The following is an 18968-nucleotide window of genomic DNA, read 5'->3' on the forward strand; positions in this document are numbered from 1 at the left end:
TTTTGAGCTTCAAGTTTCTGGGCCCGAGCATTTGGGAAGGAGATAATGATCTCTTCTAAATAGATAGGAGCACTTCTGTCAGAGATTAGTTATTGATTGTAAGAAAATCAAATTTGCTTCTTGAAATGTTCTGTCTTAGAATTGCATTGGACGTTTCATCCCTGTGACTGGTTTGACCCACTGGTAGGTGACAAAGTTTACACATAAAATAAGAGCCCTTTTTTCCCCCCTGTTATGAAGTGATCATTTATAGAATTCCTTGGCATGTAGTCTCCTTTTGTTCTGTGATTCATTTTTGGCATAAAATATCTTCTGGGTTGATTATACGGAGACGTGAGAAGAAAAGGAGAATAGAATAAATCATGAAATGCCCATCTTTAGGGCAGTAATAATACAATTTTACCATGAAAATTATCCAATAGAGATGATATATGTTGTGTAGACATATGTAAATTGTATGCAAATAACAATTTAATACCTGAACATGGCCCGGAGGAAGGAAGCTTATTGGAAGCCATTGTTCAAATTGGCTCATCATTCTGAATGTCTGAATGAGCCCCAGGTGATACCAGGTACTCTGGCTTGCCCAGCAGTTGTCTGTAATTTCTAATTCAGAAGCTCATCTTTCCAGTCCGTTACCTCTCTGACCTCAGTTCCTACTGTTTTATGCCTTGCTCATTTGGCCATGCTGTCCTCTTTGCTCAGACGTACCAGATAGACTTCTACCCCAGGGCCCTTGCACCTGTTGAGTTACTACCTAGAATGCTATTCCCAGATGTCAGCATAGCTCATTACTTGGCTTCATTCAGGTCTTTAAATCCAATGTCACCCTCTCATGAGGCTTTCTCTCCCCACTTATGAAAAACTGGAAAGCCTTCCCATCTTTCTTGTTGTCTGCCTTATATTAATATATATTATTCCTGCTTTATATGATCCTATGCATTATCTAAAACAGTTTTTATTTTCCCAATTTATTTATTTTGGTCTCTGTGCCTCACCAGAATGCCACGTCCCTGAAGGCAGGGGTATTTGTTTTTTTGTTCAGCCTTATATCTCTATTGCCTAGAATGGTGCGTGGTACACGGTAGGTGCCCAAGAAATACTTACGGACTTCTCCCAATAATGTGTGTTGGTTGATAATGTACCAGGTTTCGTTTTTGGACATTCTGTGTTTATGTATAATTGTGTGTGATGTATCTTTTCCGGACTCTTCCTCTTGGAAAAGGAGAGGAGATACCAGTGAATCATGGTTGGTGTTTTTAAAATTAGATTTTCAGGGAAGGATCAGTGGTTTAACCAGTTGTTGAAGGTGAGGTTGGGGGGATTCATTGCTCTGTGTCTTTATTGTGTAGATAGCATTTGCAGGGTGAGGCCCTGTATCAACTTTCATGGAATACACAGTGGCTGTTAGTCCCAGGCCCTGGCCTGGGGGCTGTCACAGGCTAGGGGAGACAGTAGGACATGGAGGGAGACATGTGGATAAAACACAGTAAGTGCTGTGAGAGTTGGGGACTGCATCCTATCTTTGACATCTGTAGATGTACTATCCATCAAACATTGGCCTTATTATGGGTAATTAAACATTTAAAAAATTTGATGTATTAGCTTCATGTAGTTTAGGCTTAATGAGCTTATTGTTTAAGTATTTGAGAATTGGTATGCACTATGAGACTTTGAAATTAAAAACTCTTTTTTTCCCCCCAAAATGCTAACTAAGCTATCAGTCAAGGTGTTCTGTAAAGAGTTGTTCTGTTTTAGACCTCAGTTGAAGAGAACAGGTGAATCACCTCTAGGGACTCTGTGCAGCATTATGGCCAAGAGCACGGCCTTGGGGACCAGCTGGCCTGGATTTGAATCCCTGCCCCATGATTTATTAGATTTATTAGCTGCGTGACCTGGGGAAAGATATGATTCTCTCTGTGCCTCATTTTCCTCATCTGTGAAATGGAAATTATAGTACCTAACTTATGAGATTATAAACAGGGTTATATGATTTAAAGTGTGTATATATTAAGACAGTTTATGGCACATAGTTCACATTTAAATGATACTATAAATATACTTATAGTTAAAATTATTGCCAGCATTATTGGATTATGGCAAACTTATCAGTTCAAACAAGGCCTTTTATTTAAAAAAAAAAAAAAACTTTTTAAGAACTCTTATAATTGTTTTTCTTCCTTTTTTCCCCCCTGCTCCCATCCCCCTCGTCTTTGTTAGCATCAATTCCTTGGGTCTGCATGGGTCTTTGCCTATATATGTGTTTTAAATCTGTATCAGTTGTGTCGTCCTGCAGATCTCGTCCTTTTTAAACTTTTCTAACTTAGCAGTAGGTTTTATCGATGTTGCTGTACATATCTCCATGTCATTACTTCTAACCGATGCATGTATATTTATTGTATGTACAGTCTATATTTAACTTATATGAACTCTTACTAATGTACACCTACATTGCCTCAAACTCCCCACCCTCATAAACAGTGAACATCCTTGAATATATCCTTGTGTATACATGTGAGTGTGAGCATGTTTGTGGTGTACCTGCCCAGTAGAAAGCTTCAGGATCGTAGGAACGTGCATATATTTTCATTAAATTCTTTTATATTGCTACCAAAATGGCTGCACCAGTCTGCTTTCCCATTAGAATGCAAGAGGTTCCAATATCTTTATATCCTTGCCATTCTTTGGTGGTGTTTTACTCTTGAATTTTGGTAAATCTGGTGGGGATAAAATCTAGTTATTTTAATTTGTATTTCTCTGGTTACCTTGATATTCTTGTTAGCCGTTCATCTTTTTTTTTTTTTTTTCTGTATTGCCTATACTTATCCTTTGTCCATTTTTTAGAGTGTTTTCTGGTTTTTATTTGTAGGGACTCCTTTTATATTCTAGATAGTAATCTGTCTTCTTCCAGTCCCCACACATTTGTTAATTTTGTCTAAAATGGCCTTGTCAAAGAGAAACCCTTATAATGTAGTCAAATCCATCAAATGTTCAACTTGTGATATGTACTTTTGGTCTTATAAGAAAAGCTCTTGTACATTCAGAGTTACATAGATACGCTCCTACATTTCCTTTTGTTAGTTTTGTAGTTCTACTTTTTGCATTTAGATTTTTACCTTTGTATATGCCATGAAGTTACAGAGTTGGCTATGTTTGCTTTCCCCTTATCATTTATTCCCTTTCCTGGTTTATTGTGCTGCTTCTGTAATATGCCAACTTTCATATTTTTTTTATATATGCCCTCTTTTCCAGCTTTTAGTCTAGTTGCTTCTTCCTGCCTGAATGCCTTATAATCATTAATCATTGTGGCTTTGTTGTTCAATATTTGTATCTGGTAGGATGATTCTCCTTTTTCAGAATTAACTTGGCCCCTCACAAACCTTTATTCTTCCATTTATATATTAGAATAAACTTATTGATTTGCTCAAAAAAATCCTGGGATTTTTATTAGACTAATTATATAATAATTCGGGAGAACAGTCATCTTTACAATATTAAGTTGTCTTATTCATTAACCTGGTATGTGTTATCTCTGTTTTCCCAATTCTTCACTGATTTTTTTCATATGTATTTCTTTTCTTATGTATTCCTTATTGGATTAATATCTGTACATTATAGTTTTTATTGCTATTGTGAATATCTTATTTTCTACTATATTTCCTAGTTATTATTGATATAGAAGAATGTTATGGACTTTTCCAAGTTCATCTAACAACTCTGCTGGAGTTTTCTGATCTTCTCTTTTGTAAAATCACATCTACAGCTAGTTACATTTTATTCCTTCCTTTCCTATCCTCCTACCTCTCCTTTTTTTTTTCCTTGTCCTGTTTTGTTGGCTAGTGCCTCCAGTACTATGTTAAACAGTGATGATATTGGAATTCTTATTTCTAAAACTAAAAGCAATGAAGCTAGACATCTGTACATTAGTATTATGGGTGTTCTACGTTTTTGGTGTATAACTAATTAAGTTAAGGAAACTTTTTAGTCTTTGTTCAGAAATTTTTTTTTTAATTTTTTAAAAAAGATTTTATTTACTTATTTGACAGAGAGAGACACAGCGAGAGAAGGAACACAGCAGGGGAAGTGGGAGAGGGAGAAGCAGGCTTCCCGCGGAGCAGGGAGCCTGATGCAGGGCTTGATCCCAGGACCCTGGGATCATGACCTGAGCCGAAGGCAGATGCTTAATGCCTGAGCCACCCAGGCGCCCCCAGAAAGTTTTTTTTTAATTAAAATGGCAATTTGGCATTAAAAAGTTTTGGTTTGTTGTTATTTGCAAACAACATATATAAAATAAAATTATCTCTTTGAGGATCTGTAATTCCAAGAGAATATAGTACACAATTATCCTGCTTTCAAAGGAGTGTTGTGCATGTATTTTTATGATGATAGGTGAGTGGGTTGAAGTGTTAGATAAGTAGAAATGTATAATGGAGATCTGCTTTCCTGCTATCAAATATATTAACGTCAAACTTTGTGTGAAGCACTATTTAAATAACTAGAACCTCGTGTAATTGAGAAAGGCCACCTGGAGAGGCTGAGACTTGAATCAGTCTTTTTTAGTTGAATTTTGAATGACGCTTGTAATGTTTTTTTTTTTTTTAAGATTTTATTATTTGACAGAGAGAGAGTGAGAGAGAGAGAGCATAAGCAGGGGGAGTGGCAGGCAGAGGGAGAAGCAGGCTTCCCACCAAGCAGGGAGCCCAATGCGGGGCTCCATCCCAGGACCCTGGGATCATGATCTAAGCTGAAGGCAGACGCTTAACCGACTGAGCCACCCAGGCGCCCCTTGTAATGTTATCTTTTTAAGGCTGTTTTTAGATCTGTAAAAAGAGAAGACTAGACTGAGGGTTTTTTTCCTTTTCTAAAATTCTATAGTTTCACAGCATGAGAAGAGGTGAGAATTGGGCTTGGTCAGTAGAGAGAATCTTCATGTTTTCAGAAGAAAGCATCCAAAAGGAGTCTTGGTCCTTGAATGGCAAGCTCCCAAACAAAGGATGTAGAGGGTAGCTGAAAGGAAGACCAATGTGTAGAAGGTTTTGAAGTTGCACATACCTACTTCTGGGTGGATCTGGAACATGGTGAGAGCTGGCGATGTGAGGGGGTGGGGAGAAGGGTGGAGTGTGGTAAGGGGCCAAGTGCATGAGACCTGGAAGCTTGATCTAGATGGAGGCTGGGCCAGAGCATGGTCAGAGATTCTGGAGTGGTTGGATTAGCTGTTAGAAAATTGATTTGGGGGCTGAAAATGTTGAGAGACAAGGCAAACTTAAAAATGTCAAGTTTTCTTTTCCTCTACTTGCAGGAAATGGAAATACATGCATTTTCTTGCGCTGTTTTTCAAAGATCTGGCATTTGCAGTTATAATCACAGGTTCACGGAGGTATGATTAGAAGCAGGCTAGAGACTGCCTCTCTGGGGAAAACCATTCTTTTCCCTTTGCACACTGTGGCCCATGTTTGTGTGCTTTAAGAGAGGGTATTGGCATAAAGTTAGTGGGAAATGTTTATGATATATTAAGGATTTGCAGATGAAAATGGAAGAAATTGGGCACCTGGGTGTCTCAGTCTGTTAGGCATCTGCCTTCGGCTTGGGTCACGATCCCAGAGTCCTGGGATCAAGTCCTGCATTGGGCCCTCTGCTCAGCGGGGAATCTGCTTCTCCCTCTACCGTTCCCCGACCTTGCTCATGATCTCGCTCTATCTCTCTCAAATAAATAAATAAAATCTTAAGAAAAAAAAAAAGAAAATGGAAGAAATTCCCTAGACTTCCCTAGACTTGGTAACTGAAAGTTTAAACTTTTATTTCTGCAAGAAGACAGGAATTTGGAAAAGTAGAGCAAGCGAAGTATAATTTTTGAAAAGTTAATCATGGGAATGAACTTGGAAAATAACCCAGTTTTAAAACCTTTTATTTCTACTTTGGATCTGTTGTAAACTTAGGATAACAGAATATTAAAAAATGAAATCAAAAGCAAAGCAAATGCAAAAGTTCATATACAGCTATTGAAGCAGGAGAGCGAGGTTCTTGTCTTACAGAGTCGAATGAATCTCACGGACAACGGAAAGTGAGTAAAACCATAGAGTTTCATTAAGTGAGGATACAGAAAAAGCTCTCAGGAGTGAGAGAGGTCCCGACAGGGTTGCCAGTGGGGGCCTTTAGGGTTGGTCTTTTATAGAAAGCTAACCAGGGAACTTAAGTCCTTTTAACATCTCTATTGATTAAGTGATAACACCTTTAATGGTTTACTTTTTAGGGTCCTGTAATTCTTTGTTGGTCACAAGTAGCTGTTATAACAAGACCCCACCTCTGACCCCTAGGACAGGATGGTCCGTTTGTTCCCTTATCTCTGGTTTCCTTACACCTCCGCATTTTTGGATTTTTGTGAGCCTGATCCCGTAGACCCCTACCTATCTCTTTCTACCTAGCCCCGCCTGTCCCTTACTCATTATTAAGCAAAATAGTGGAGTAGATTAATTTAAAAAACACCATAAATTCTTGGGGTGGCTGGCTCAGTAAGTAGAGCAGGTGACTCTTGATCTTAGGGTCATGAGTTCAAGACCCATGTTGGATGTGGAGCCTACTTAAAAAAAATAACACCCTTCATTTTCACTGAGATATTGACTAACAGGAAAACGAAATTCTGAATAATTTTAAGGTCCTGAATTGTACTATTTTAAAAACTGTTAGGCTTTTCCTTTTTTGTTGATGGAAGTATGCTTACTTTTGGAAGAAAAGGAATAAATCACAATTCTTATGTTTAGCTTTCACATATTTAGAAAAATGGTACATTAATTTTTTTCTTTTTTGGAGGAAGAGAGAGGAATGTAATGAAAGGCTTTAGTTGGTTGAATTTGTTTTTCAAAATATGCAACCAGGGTGCCTGGGTGGTGTAGTTGGTTGAGTATCCAACTCTTGGTTTTGGCTTGGTTATGATTTCAGGGTCATGGGATTGAGCACTCAGCCTAGAGTCCACTTGAGATTCTCTCTCCCTCTCCCTCTGCTCCTCCCTCTGCAGGTGCTTTCTCTCTGAAAGAAAAACAAAACAAAACAAAAAAATGCCGGGCGCTTGGGTGGCTCAGTAAGTTAAGCATCTGCTTTTGGCTCAGGTCATGATCCCAGGGTCCTGGGATCAAGCCCCGCATCTGTTCCCCGCTCAGCGGAGAACCTTCTTCTCCCTCTCCCTCTGCCCCTCCCCCTGCTTGTGCTCTCTCTGTCTCTCTCTCAAATAAATAAATAAAATCTTTAAAAAAAAATGCAACCAGACTAGTTTGGTTTTTTGTCTCCCTTGGGCTATTTATTCTGAAATATGGTGTCTTTTTTCCCCTTCACTATGAAGGAATTCAAAGAAGTGAGGAAAATAGGCTCCAAATTAAATGTCATTTGAATGCTGTTATAATTAATTGACTCAGCGATTTTTTTTTCCATCAGAAAAATTTTCTATAGAAGTGGTTGCCACAAATGTATATATAAGCTATTTCCCCCCTTATTCCTTTAAAAGCTTTTAAATTTCAGCTTCAGCAAGCCTAATTATCAACTTCTGATATATGTTTTTAGAGGTTTTAGGACCAGCAGGTGATCTTTACAATGTGAGGTTCTGTTTTATTCCAAAATATTAGTGGAAAATCGCCTATTACTTATTTAAACTAATTCTTTACTTTTAGTACCCATGTAGCATTGACATTATCTACAGACATGTTAAGTTCTATAATAGATGTATTTTTTAAAATGTGAAATCATATTTTAAATGTACTTTTTCTCTGAAGCATACTGGTTTTTTTTTTAGTAATTAGGATGATTACTCTTTATTTTTTTAATTTTTTTTTTTTTAAAGTTAAGGAAGTGGTAAAACTGTGTCTGTTTAAGGCAGTGTTGATGAAAACAGTCTTTAAGTCCATATATTTGACTCTGGGACCACTTAACAATCCTTCATCTATGTTGGTGCCTGAAGGCCTAATTTTAATTTACAAATGATAATGGTGACACTTCATGCTAAGTACATGACCTGTGCCCTACTTACCTCTTCTCCTTTCATTCTCCAACCATCCAGTGAGGTAGGTAATAGTAAAATTTTAGAAGTGGAAAAAAAAAAATAGAATTCCAGAAGTGAGAACCCCATGCCACTTTACTAGGCCACCCAGCTCATGAATGCTAGAGCTCATACCTGAACCCAGGCCATGGACTCTTAAGCACTCCCTGCCCACAGCCTCTGGATAGTCCAGTGATTCTGCTGTAAGCTTCCCAGACTGGACCGTATCTCTCGGCTCCTTGCTTGATTTCCCTGCCTGGACGTATTCTTTCAGGTGCATTCTCCCTCTTTTCAGTCATGCCTCTCCTTCATGCCCGTTTTAGCCAGTAAGTACAGAGAGTATGTGTACGTGTCTTCCTTGCAAACTTGGGACATTTCAGGGATCTGGGGAAGTAAGTAGGAGAAACCAAGAGGTTGTAAATACCAAGAAACCCTACCGCATGTTGAATGTCTGGGCAGGGTCTGAGCATCAGCACTCTGTCTCACCTGGGACCCCTTTCTCTTCTTTGTCAGGCCGGTGCTGTTTGGTAGAGGGGACACAAGGGCTGATTCTCTTAGGTAAAGGGTGAATCTTATTCCCGGAGAGAAACAGTTACTCTTGACTCCGAGTTTTTCACAGATGGCGCACTTGACATTTCTAGTTACCCTCCCTGACGTAAATATTTGGAGTAAAAACCTGCCCTGTTGTTCCTCAAACTCTGGATAATGTTTTGTTATAAAATAGTAGCGGGGATGAGTGGTGTGATAGCTAAACACAATTTAAAAAACACAACCTGGGAATTTTAGACAGGCCGCCTGCGGAAAGAGAGCCTTCTCGTTCCTAGTGGTTGTAGTTTGCTGGCTGGTCTCCCTTTTTCTCTCCTGGAGCCTGATGACCTACGGAGTGTACCAAGAGTGAGGCTTTTTGTTCATATTTACCCTGAGAGGAGGCACTGGTGTGAATTAAGCCGTGAGAGTCCCATAGTTAATGGGAAATTAAAGGTTTTCAACTAAAATTTACTGCTTGTGAATTCAAGTGACAGCCATTAAGTAATAATCATGAGGTTAGACACTCACAGTGGAATAATTTGGCTCCTGGGTGAGTTTTCTTGATTTATTACCATTTACAGTGGTAGTGCTCCAAGCAAAGGTGCCTCTTCCCCAGAGTTGTCTTCCTCTCTGATTTCAAATGCGTTCTCATTCTACTCAGCATCTAGAATTGTTTTCTCCCCCTATAATCTTGCAATGTAATGGCTGACCATATAGGTTCTCCAGTAAGTATTTAATTATATTTTGGACTTCATCACCACTTTGATCCTGTAAAAATAAATAAATAAATAAATAAATGAGGAGGTCAGTCACTGCTTATGATTTTGAACTAAGTGACTTCTTAACATTTGAAAAATCAATAAGGCCTTCATCGATCAAGTTTTAAGTGATAGAGGGAAAGAGACAAACTTTGGCCATACAGTTTCCTACTGTGCTAAGCGTTTTATGTGCACGATCTAATTTAATCTTCATGATGGCTTTTAAGGGTCAATATTATTATTCCTTTTTTAAAGATTAGGTAATTGATGCTTAATAAGAAAGCTTAAATAACTCAAATGAAGTCAGCACAGCTAGAACCTGGTACAGCTGGGGGAGGGAACCTTGGCTGTGTGTCTTAAAAGCCCAGTGAAAAAGCTGCCTTTTCTTGGGTTGGAATAAGCCTCCCAAACAATCAAAATGTTTTTCAGTAGACTCTTAATGCTTAGGCAAATTCACTGTCATTAAAGGATTAAAGAAATAACTTCTTTCATCCTCCACACTCCAAGTGAAAACATTGAAGCAGAAAGTAGATGTATTTCATTGTGATCGAGGTATATGCAATTCTTAGACGAAAAATTCTCCAGTTGCCTATATATAAGGTTATTTAAAAGCAACACACTGCTTTCAGGCTTTGTCTTCCTATTAATTATCTCGAAGTTCAATCCAGAGAACGCTTACAGGCTCCTCTGATGATGTAGGGCAATAGAAAGTTCTGACTTCTACCCTGACTCACACCCCACTCCCAACCCCTCCAAGCCTTGACAATTACAGATCGTTAACATTTAACAGCTTTGAGAGCTGTTGACTGTTACCCGAGGCCTGAGGCTAAGACCGCTTTGAAGGTGCTGACTGTCGGGGTTGATTTGTACTCGGCTGCCTATCTCTGTATCTCCCCCAGTCCTGCGCAGGCTTCAGGTCCTTCACTCTCAGAGCAGCCTGCAGTGATGAGGTCAGCTCTAGCAGATCTTGCTCTTCCTCACTTCTTTGGCATTTTCTGGCTGTATTGCCAAATTAACACCTTGCTCTGCACTTTCTTACTCCATGTGTATGCGCGTGCATATATGTGTTTCTGTCTGTGTGTATCTTCTATCCCCAGCAATATTATAAGCATCTATGATGAAAGACTGTCTTGTACTTCTCCTGTTTCTCCTTGAGACCACACAGTACATATTCTCCTTGGCACGCAGTAGGTGTTCAGTAAATATTTGATCCCTGAAATTCAGAAGGTGGCCTGAGTCAACATATCCTGTAACTGCCTTCTCCCAAGCTGGAGTGAAGGATAGGAACATTTAGAATGGAAATTTTATGTAGAATTGAACAAATTTTGGATAAGTGATACGTTCACATGGTTCAAAATGAAAGAACATAAAAAACCCTTTGGGCAAAAAAAAAAAAACCCCAAAAAACAAAAAACTCCCTTCCTCTCTGTTCCTCTTTCATTCTCTGCTTCTTCACAAGTAAGTAGCCACTTTTTTAGTTTTGTGGGTCTTCTTCTGGAGTATTTTTCTGGTTTAAACAAATAATTTTAGGGGTGCCTCGGTGGCACGGTTGGTTAGGCATCTGCCTTTGGCTCAGGTCATGATCTCAGGGACCTGAATTGAGCCCTACGTCAGTCTCCCTGCTCAGTGGAGAGTCTGCTTCTCCCTCTCCCTCTGCCGCTCCTCCCCACTCGTGCTCTCTCTCAAATAAATAAATTAAAAATCTTTAAAAAAGAAACAAATAATTGTGAGTGACTAACAATGAAAATACTCATTTTTCACATTTTGATGCAGAACTTTGCATACTATGTGACAGTTCTGCACCTTGCTTTTTTTTCACTTCTCTAGAGATTTTTTTTTACAGAGCAACTCATAGAGCCCTTTCTCGTTATTCTTACACAGCTTTAGTGGTGTTAGGTTACATGGGTGTACCATTATTTACTGAGCCTGTCCCATACTGATGGGCCTTTGGGTTGTTTCCCATCTTCTGCCATTTAACATCCTTCTTCGGTGGCTCGTGGTGGGTACCTCTGCCATTTTTCCCTGGGAGCAGGTGTATTGGAGGATATATTCCCAAGCAGGACATTGTGGGTCACAAGAAAGTGCCTTTGTAACTGCAACACGCACTGCCAGGTTGCCCTCCTTGGCGGGGGTGGGGGGGGGGTGTTGTCAACTTACACTGCCACAAACCTATTCCTCTGTGATCCTGTCAACAGATAGTGTACTCAGACTTTTGGCTTTTTGTCAATCTGATGGGCCAAAGATGGTATCTAAATGTGGCTTGAATTTACATTTAATGAAGACAGTTGAATGTGTTTTCATATGGTTTAAGGACTTCATCTGTTTTTGTGAATGATCAGTGTTCCTGTCTTGCCCCATTTTAATAGTTTGCTGTTTCTTGTTAATCCCTAGGATTTCCATTCCTAATTATGAATAACGTACATTTCCATGACAACAATACTACAATTTTCGGAGTTACAGTAAGATAAATAGAATTACATCTGTAATTAATATGAATGCCAACATTTCAAGCATGATGAGCCTTTTGAAACAAGTTGAAAATATTTTTCCTAATTTATTGTTTGGCTTTGTTGGTGGTGGAAGTGGGTTTTTTTTTTTTTAAGTTTGTTTATTTATTTATTTATTTTTAGTAATCTCTACACCCAACATGGGGCTTGAACCCATGACCCCAAGATCAAGAGTCACATACTCCTCCATCTGAGCCAGCCGGGCACCCCTGTGGTAGTGGGTTTTTAAAGTTTTTTCCTGTGCAGAAGTTTTAAATTTTTAGGTAATCAAATTTGTTGAGCTTTTCTTTTATGGCTTTTGGATTTTGAGGTGTTGGGCTTTCCCTACCCCAAGGCTACATGTTTTCTTGTGCTTTTTTTTTTCTTAATATCTTTGATTGATTTGGGGTCTATGATCTGTGAGATGAATCCAACTTTGTTTTCCAGATGGCTGCCCAGTCATCCCAACACCAGTTACTGAAAAAATTCATCTGCACTAGGTTGAAATGCCATCTTTATCCTATACTAAATTGTTACTGAGATTATATATTCTTCTAGGATGAAATACGAGCAGTACACTAACAAATGGGGATTAATTGGTTGGTAACTGAGGACTTTCAGTTATGCAGCGGACATTTATTAAGTACCTAATAAACTAGACAATCATGATGTGCCAGGTCTTAGGGATATAAAGATGAGTTCGGAAAAATCTCTTAGGAAGGTAGCTGTACAACGAATATAATCTCGCTGTAGTGGAATAGGAGCAGCAGGGAGGCTGAGGCAGACAGGGAGATGATTCACACATCAGGAAACTGAACTGAGTCTTAAGACTCAGCTGAAGTTTGCCAGCGTGAGGGGAAGAACATTCTAGGTAGAGGAGCTAATTTATGCAGAGGCACAGATCCGTAAGAGTCTGTGGCATTTGGGGGGACTCAGTAGCCTCTCATGGCTAATAGAGTAGGGCAGGAAACACAGAGCATAGTTAACGGACATTGTCTCTTAAGTGAGTGTGGGATTTGGGCCATGTAGTGTTTCTGTACCTCCCCCATCCCTTCATCCCTCTAAATAGACAAAGGGGAAAGATTAAGCGAAGGGGTCCCAAATAAATGGAAGCCAACCCTTAGCTGTGTTCTGCAGGTCGGTTGCTGAGTTTTGACACCTGTTGCTTATTCTAGACGACTCCAAGTTCCCGAAGCCGCAGTCTCACTTTGCTCCCCCATGGAACGCCCAATCCTGCGTCTCCCTGTAGCCAGAGACACCTCGGCACGGGGGCCCCCGGTGTTGTCACAATCACGCATCACAAGTCGCCTGCAGCTGCCCGAAGAGCCAAGAGTCAGTATCCCGGCCAGCTTCACGAAGTCAGAGAGGTAGGCTTTGCTCTCCTACTAGGTTGAGTGGTCCCTGGGCGCTGAGGGCTGCTACCACTGTGCTGCCAACTTCCCTTCCCTTGTACCATCTTGATTAAGAAGAGAGATGGCCAGCAGCCAGCCTCCCAGCCATGACAGTGTTGCCTCCTGGTTACAGAAAAAATAATTTGTTTCTGTGTGAGGTGAGGTGAAGTGAGGCATTGAGGAGACCTGTGAGAGCTTAGAAAGCAGGGAAATCCAGCCTACAGACACATGGGTGCAAGTAGAGGTAGAGTCATTCGGTCTCCATGGTCATGGCAAAGAATAGACAGTACATGGTCATGGGTAGCCAGGAAATAATTGAGGTGGTTTTGAAACTCAGGACGTGTGAGACCTTTTTCTGCCTTGCCTCACTCATGAGGTGCCTCCCTTGGTCTTCCCATCACAGAGCACTCTCAGCAGAGTGCTGGGGAGTGAAGGAGCACTGTCCTTCGAGTCAGAAGACTCTGTTCTTTGGAAGCAAGTCTTTCCAAGCTTTGAATCAGAGTTTCTGCATCTGTAGACTGGAAATAACCCAGGCCCTCCCCTCCTCTCAAGGGAGATTTGAGGCTCATTGTGATTGTGCACTTGAAAGCCTTTCAGCTGTGAGTGCCTTATGAACCTATGTAGGACTATGCTTTGTTTTTACTTTTGACCCACTGGGAAGTCATCAGTTTGGGAATCCCACTTCCTTCGTGTTCATATCATCTTTTGCAACTGTTCCTGGGAATGGACTTTATGAAATAAATGATAGTGGTCTTGGGTGACTACCTTGTGTTGAGGCCTTTGGCCCTGCAGCTGGCTTGAGGGTGGACCAGCCCATCCTCTGAGGGAAGCAGCGGGGCCCTGGCTCGTGGTGAGCAGCACAATGGACCTCCTAGCGTAGGGTCTTGTTGCTCAAGTCAGCACGCATCTTGTTTTGTTTTCTGAATGTCACGAGCCAAGTAGTGCTGGGTCAGCCTGCTATCTTGGTCTGACTCTGGCCCAGGACTGAAAATCTGAAATCTTCTGAATCAAATCTGTAGATGCATATGAAAGACCTATTTTTCCTGATAGATTTACACATGCCTATACTCTGTCTTGCCTAATAAAGAGAAGCTACAGAGTCAAATGCTGCCTTTGATATAGTCACCCTGATTTTTTTTTTTTAATGGTGTTTCGCTCTGAGCTTAACTTTGACACACTGGATGATATGAGGAATGGTTGTGCACTTGTATATATTTTTCAGTTTTCATAGCATCGTAAAAAAAAACTGTATTAGAGAAACACTTTGTACCCAAAGTAGAACAGAATAATGGTACCCATCACCCAGTATCAGCAATTCCAACTTTCTATTGTTCTTGTTCATCTGTTTTCCCTCTACCACTTTTTTTTTTTTTTTTTTTTTTTGCTGGAGTATTTCAAGGAAATCATAAATATATCATTTTATCATTGCCAGTAAATGCTTTCATATTTATCTAACAAATAAGGACTTAAAAAAAACCCAACAACTTGACCACAACACTATCATAGTCGCTTTTATGTAAACCTCACTGCAGATACTTTTGCAAGTATGTTAGAGATGACCACCTTAAAAAAAAGAAAAAAAGAAAAAAGGCAGGTTGAAAGTTCATGGTATTTTGAGAATTCTCTTCTATGATAATGAATCTCTGATAGACTTACTCTCACAAGTGGTGCTAGGAAGCCTGGAGTATATGAAAAAAAGTGGAGGTGCTTGCATTGAATGAGCTGTGGCCTCAATAAAAGTTGAGGTGACTTAGCTTAATTTTCAGTAGCACATGATGCAATTTAATGCCCAGATCTTTTCTTCCTCCATTTTTAAGAAGTTTTTAAAATAGAAGTATGTTCTTGAAGCATATGCATATAAAAATAATTATGTAAAGTATATAATGAAGTACATATTGCATAAGAAGTCAAAAGAAGAAAATCAGAAGTACCCATAATCCTACCTCCTTTCAGATAACAATATGTAAGCTTTCAGTGAATTGACTTCTGGGTTATTTTTTGTGTATGTCACATGTATAGATAAGTAAAACTTACATAGTATGATCTAAATTTTGTCAACAATTACATAAATGCTCTTTTTTCTTTATCCTCTTGTTTTCTCTCCATTTTCCACCCATGAGGGGCAATTATTTGAAATTTCCCTGAGAAATTTCATTATATGGAAAATAGGTAAGATGCCTCCATAGGTATATAGTGATTTGATTTTTATATTCCTGGGCAATCGTTTATTTCTTCAGGCTGTTGCTTTTGTCTACTGATAATCTTTCTTGCTGAAATCTAATTTTAAGTGAGCTTGTTTAGACGTAAGTATCAACATTGACAGTTGAGAGAATTGTGGGGTGCTGAACACCTCTGAGGGAAGAGTTAAAAGTTCAGATTCTCAGATATCCTGTCCAGCTTCACTCCTGATTGGTGAATGCTAGCTGTTTGATGACATCTGTCATTTTACGATGGGGGCAGATCCACCTTGGGAACAATCTGAGAAAATTTCACTCATACCAGGAAGTTCTGCAGTTTTAAAAGTATATTAATTTCAGAGTATAAAGGCCTTGGCTTTGGATTCCACTGTATTTATCTATAAAATAACTAGAGGAAAATGGAATAGCATTTTTAACCCAGCTGTATAGGGAAGATAAACTTAGGACCACTGAAGCAATGAGGAAAATTGTTATACACAAGACAGATGTACCTGAATATCTGAAGGGGGGAAAAAAAAAAAGAAAAATAGCCCAGCCAGAGGCAATAGAACAAATATTAAATGAAATTCCATAGCGTGGGTGAAGATAATGGGACAGCTTTAAAGATTAAATGGTTATCACCCAAAATATAAAGAATTGAGATCTCAAAGGTCAGTACCCAAAGTCCTCACTAGAAGTGGTTAGGAGAGATGAATATAGGGAATTTGAAACAACAGGCCTATCCTTGTTAGCAATTCAAGAAATGAAAATTAGGGCTACTTTTTCTATCACATTATCAGAAATAATTATGGCCCATTATAGGAGGGTGTTAAGAAATACTGGTCTTGCTGCATATTGTCTTTTTGCTACAGCCTGGTGATCTATAATAAGAATTAAACACAAAGCTGTTCATTGCCATTTACCCATAAATTCCCTGTTGAGAACTATATTCTGAGGAACTAGTCCGTGGAATTGGGGTTGGAGGAAGACAGTTAATTTGGGTAAAGCTATTCATACTAATAAAGCAATAGATTCAACACAAAACATCACAGAAATAACTAAACAAACAATAATTCACATCAGATACTGAATTACTGTGTAGCAGCTTAAGATAAAAGTCATGTGTAAGAGGGGCGCCTGGCTGGCTCAGTCGGTAGAGCATGTGACTCTTGATCTGGGTCTTGAGTTCAAGCCCCACATTGGGTGTGGAGCAAAAAAAAGTCACATGTCAGCATTATGACTACATGAATTGTGTGGGAAATAAGAAAATCAGGATACAGAATAATATGTGCACATTGGACCCTATGTCCCTCTTAATAAAGTCCAGGAATTGTTTAAAACTTGGTGGTTCCAGAATTTTGGATTTTACTTGCAAACTAAAATTTAGAAGTAGGATTTTGGGAGCAGCATGATGTTGCAACTATTAAAATTTGACCAGCAAGGGCATTTTGAAAGCATAGTGACAGTCTGTGGTTACTACCATCTCAGAAAAGCACATTTAATGCCCCCCTCACCTGCCACCTCCAAGGCATATAATCTCTGAATAAAGAGCCACTCATTGCACTGAATAAATTTAGTTTTATGAAAAACATACTAATTTTTCCCTGTCATTAATATTTTATCTTGAATTGGAAGAGTATTCATCATGGATTGATTCTAGCCTGTGAATCTGTGTTTTTTAAACCATTGATCACCACTGACTTTTTTTTTTTTTTGTCCTATCACCATCTTAACTCCTTGCTGTCCAGCGAATAAAGATTGTACTCTTCGGCATGGCAAGCGAGGCCTTCCATAGTCTGTCCATCTCTATGACCTGCCCTCAGCATGCCTGCTCATCCCCACCATGTACTTACTGCCTCCCTCTGTTGGGAGGTATGTTGCCCAAGTAGAACTTTCTGCCATGATGGAAATACTCTGTCCCGTGCGTTCTTCTCTAGGGGAGTCACCACTTACACGGGGCTAATGAGCTCTTGAAATGTGCTAATCTGAACTGTACATCTAGATGTACTGTGAATGTAAAATGCACACTAGATTTCAAAGTAGTACCAAAAAAGGTAAAATATTTCATTAGTGATGTTTTAATACTCCTTGCTTGTAGAAATGAAAATATTTTCTAGGTTCGGTGAAATTAAATATACTAAAATTCACTTTACCTGATTCTTTTTTTTTTTTTTAACCCTTTTAAGTGTGCCTACTAGAAAATTTAAAATTACGTGCCTCCCATTAGCGGCTAGAGCTGTATTTCTTAGATATCTAACACTGCCCTTGGTTGTGAGCTTTCTCACTCCGTCCCTCCTCCACCTATTCCACAAGTTCTGAGCACCTACTATGTGTCAGACTGGATTTTCTTTTAAAGATTTTTTTTATTTATTTGAGAGAGAGAGAGCGCATGTGTGTGCATGAGCGCAAGTGAGGAGGGGGGAGGGACAGAGGGAGAAGCAGACTCCCCACTGAGTGCAGAGCCCAACAGTGGGGCTCCATACCACTGTTCACGACCTGAGCTGAAGTCAGACACTTAACCGACTGAGCCACCCAGGCACCCAGACTGGATTTTTATGCGAAAAGCCATGTCCTTTTCATCTTGGCCGCTTCTAGCCCTAGCGCAACTGCTGGGCATGTTGGCTGGACAAATTGATTTGAGGACCCGTTTTCTAGCAGTTAGAGTGGTTTAGAAACAGAATGTGGAGGCATTCATGGATTGCTTACTACCCATACACACTGGATAGTGACCGGTCAAGGACTGAGTCAGGTAGTCACAGGGTTTCCTCTGACAATGAGAGCACTGGATGGGGGTATTCCTGTCTGGGTGGGTAACGGGAAAGTGATGATGGTGCGAGCCTCCAAATGCGCCACTGGAATTGTTTTATAAATAGGTTCTAAAATATTTTTAAAAATCAGTTTGAGGGCGCCTGGGTGGCTCAGTTGGTTAAGCGACTGCCTTCGGCTCAGGTCATAATCCTGGAGTCCCAGGATCAAGTCCCGCGTCGCGCTCCCTGCTCGGCGGGGAGTCTGCTTCTCCCTCTGACCCTCCCCCCTCTCATGCTCTCTCTCTATCTCATTCTCTCTCTCAAATAAATAAATAAAATCTTTAAAAAAAAAAATCAGTTTGAGCCCTCAGATGTTTAAGAATATGATGACTGAAATTATGGCACTTACTTGTATTAACTTTAACGCAAGTGACATTATAGTGTTTTTGTGTGTGTGTGTGTGACATTTAGTGTCATTTAGTGACGTTATAATGGGTTTTAAGGTGGCTTATGTTTATTTTAATGGGCACAAGTTCAATTGGTACAAGTACAATGTGATTTTTATAAAATTCTTGCTTGCTAGGTGCTTTCTGAAGAATACATGTTTGTAGTAGTCTGTGTATGCGTACACACCTGCTTACACCCATGAATTGAGTAGAAGAATATAAAGTAGGGAAGTCAAGATGTTTCTTCTTAATTCATTGCTGTTTCCCAAAAGTGACCCCCGAAGAAATGATCGGTGTGTCTGCAAGCATGAGAGCCTGTGTATGTTTGTGTACGTGCACGGATTTGTGTGTATGTGTGGGACTCTGTGTGGTGGACATGGGTCTTATTTTAACTGTTTTCTTCCTTGGATTA

At 39.7% G+C, this 18968-nt stretch overlaps 1 protein-coding gene across 1 annotated transcript in view; it reads left to right on the forward strand.

Annotated features, from left to right (window-relative positions):
• OSBPL10 (oxysterol binding protein like 10) overlaps positions 1 to 18968 on the forward strand; it is a 280920-nt gene that overhangs the window by 139145 nt on the left and 122807 nt on the right. The window contains exon 4 of the mRNA XM_081825542.1: positions 12971 to 13162. Within this exon, the coding sequence (XP_081681668.1) occupies positions 12971 to 13162 (192 nt within the window). The remainder of the gene's footprint in view (positions 1 to 12970; positions 13163 to 18968) is intronic.

This window comes from Leptonychotes weddellii, chromosome 1 (assembly GCF_054177405.1).
Source record: "Leptonychotes weddellii isolate Sample4059 chromosome 1, ASM5417740v2, whole genome shotgun sequence".
Lineage (NCBI taxonomy): Eukaryota > Metazoa > Chordata > Mammalia > Carnivora > Phocidae > Leptonychotes > Leptonychotes weddellii.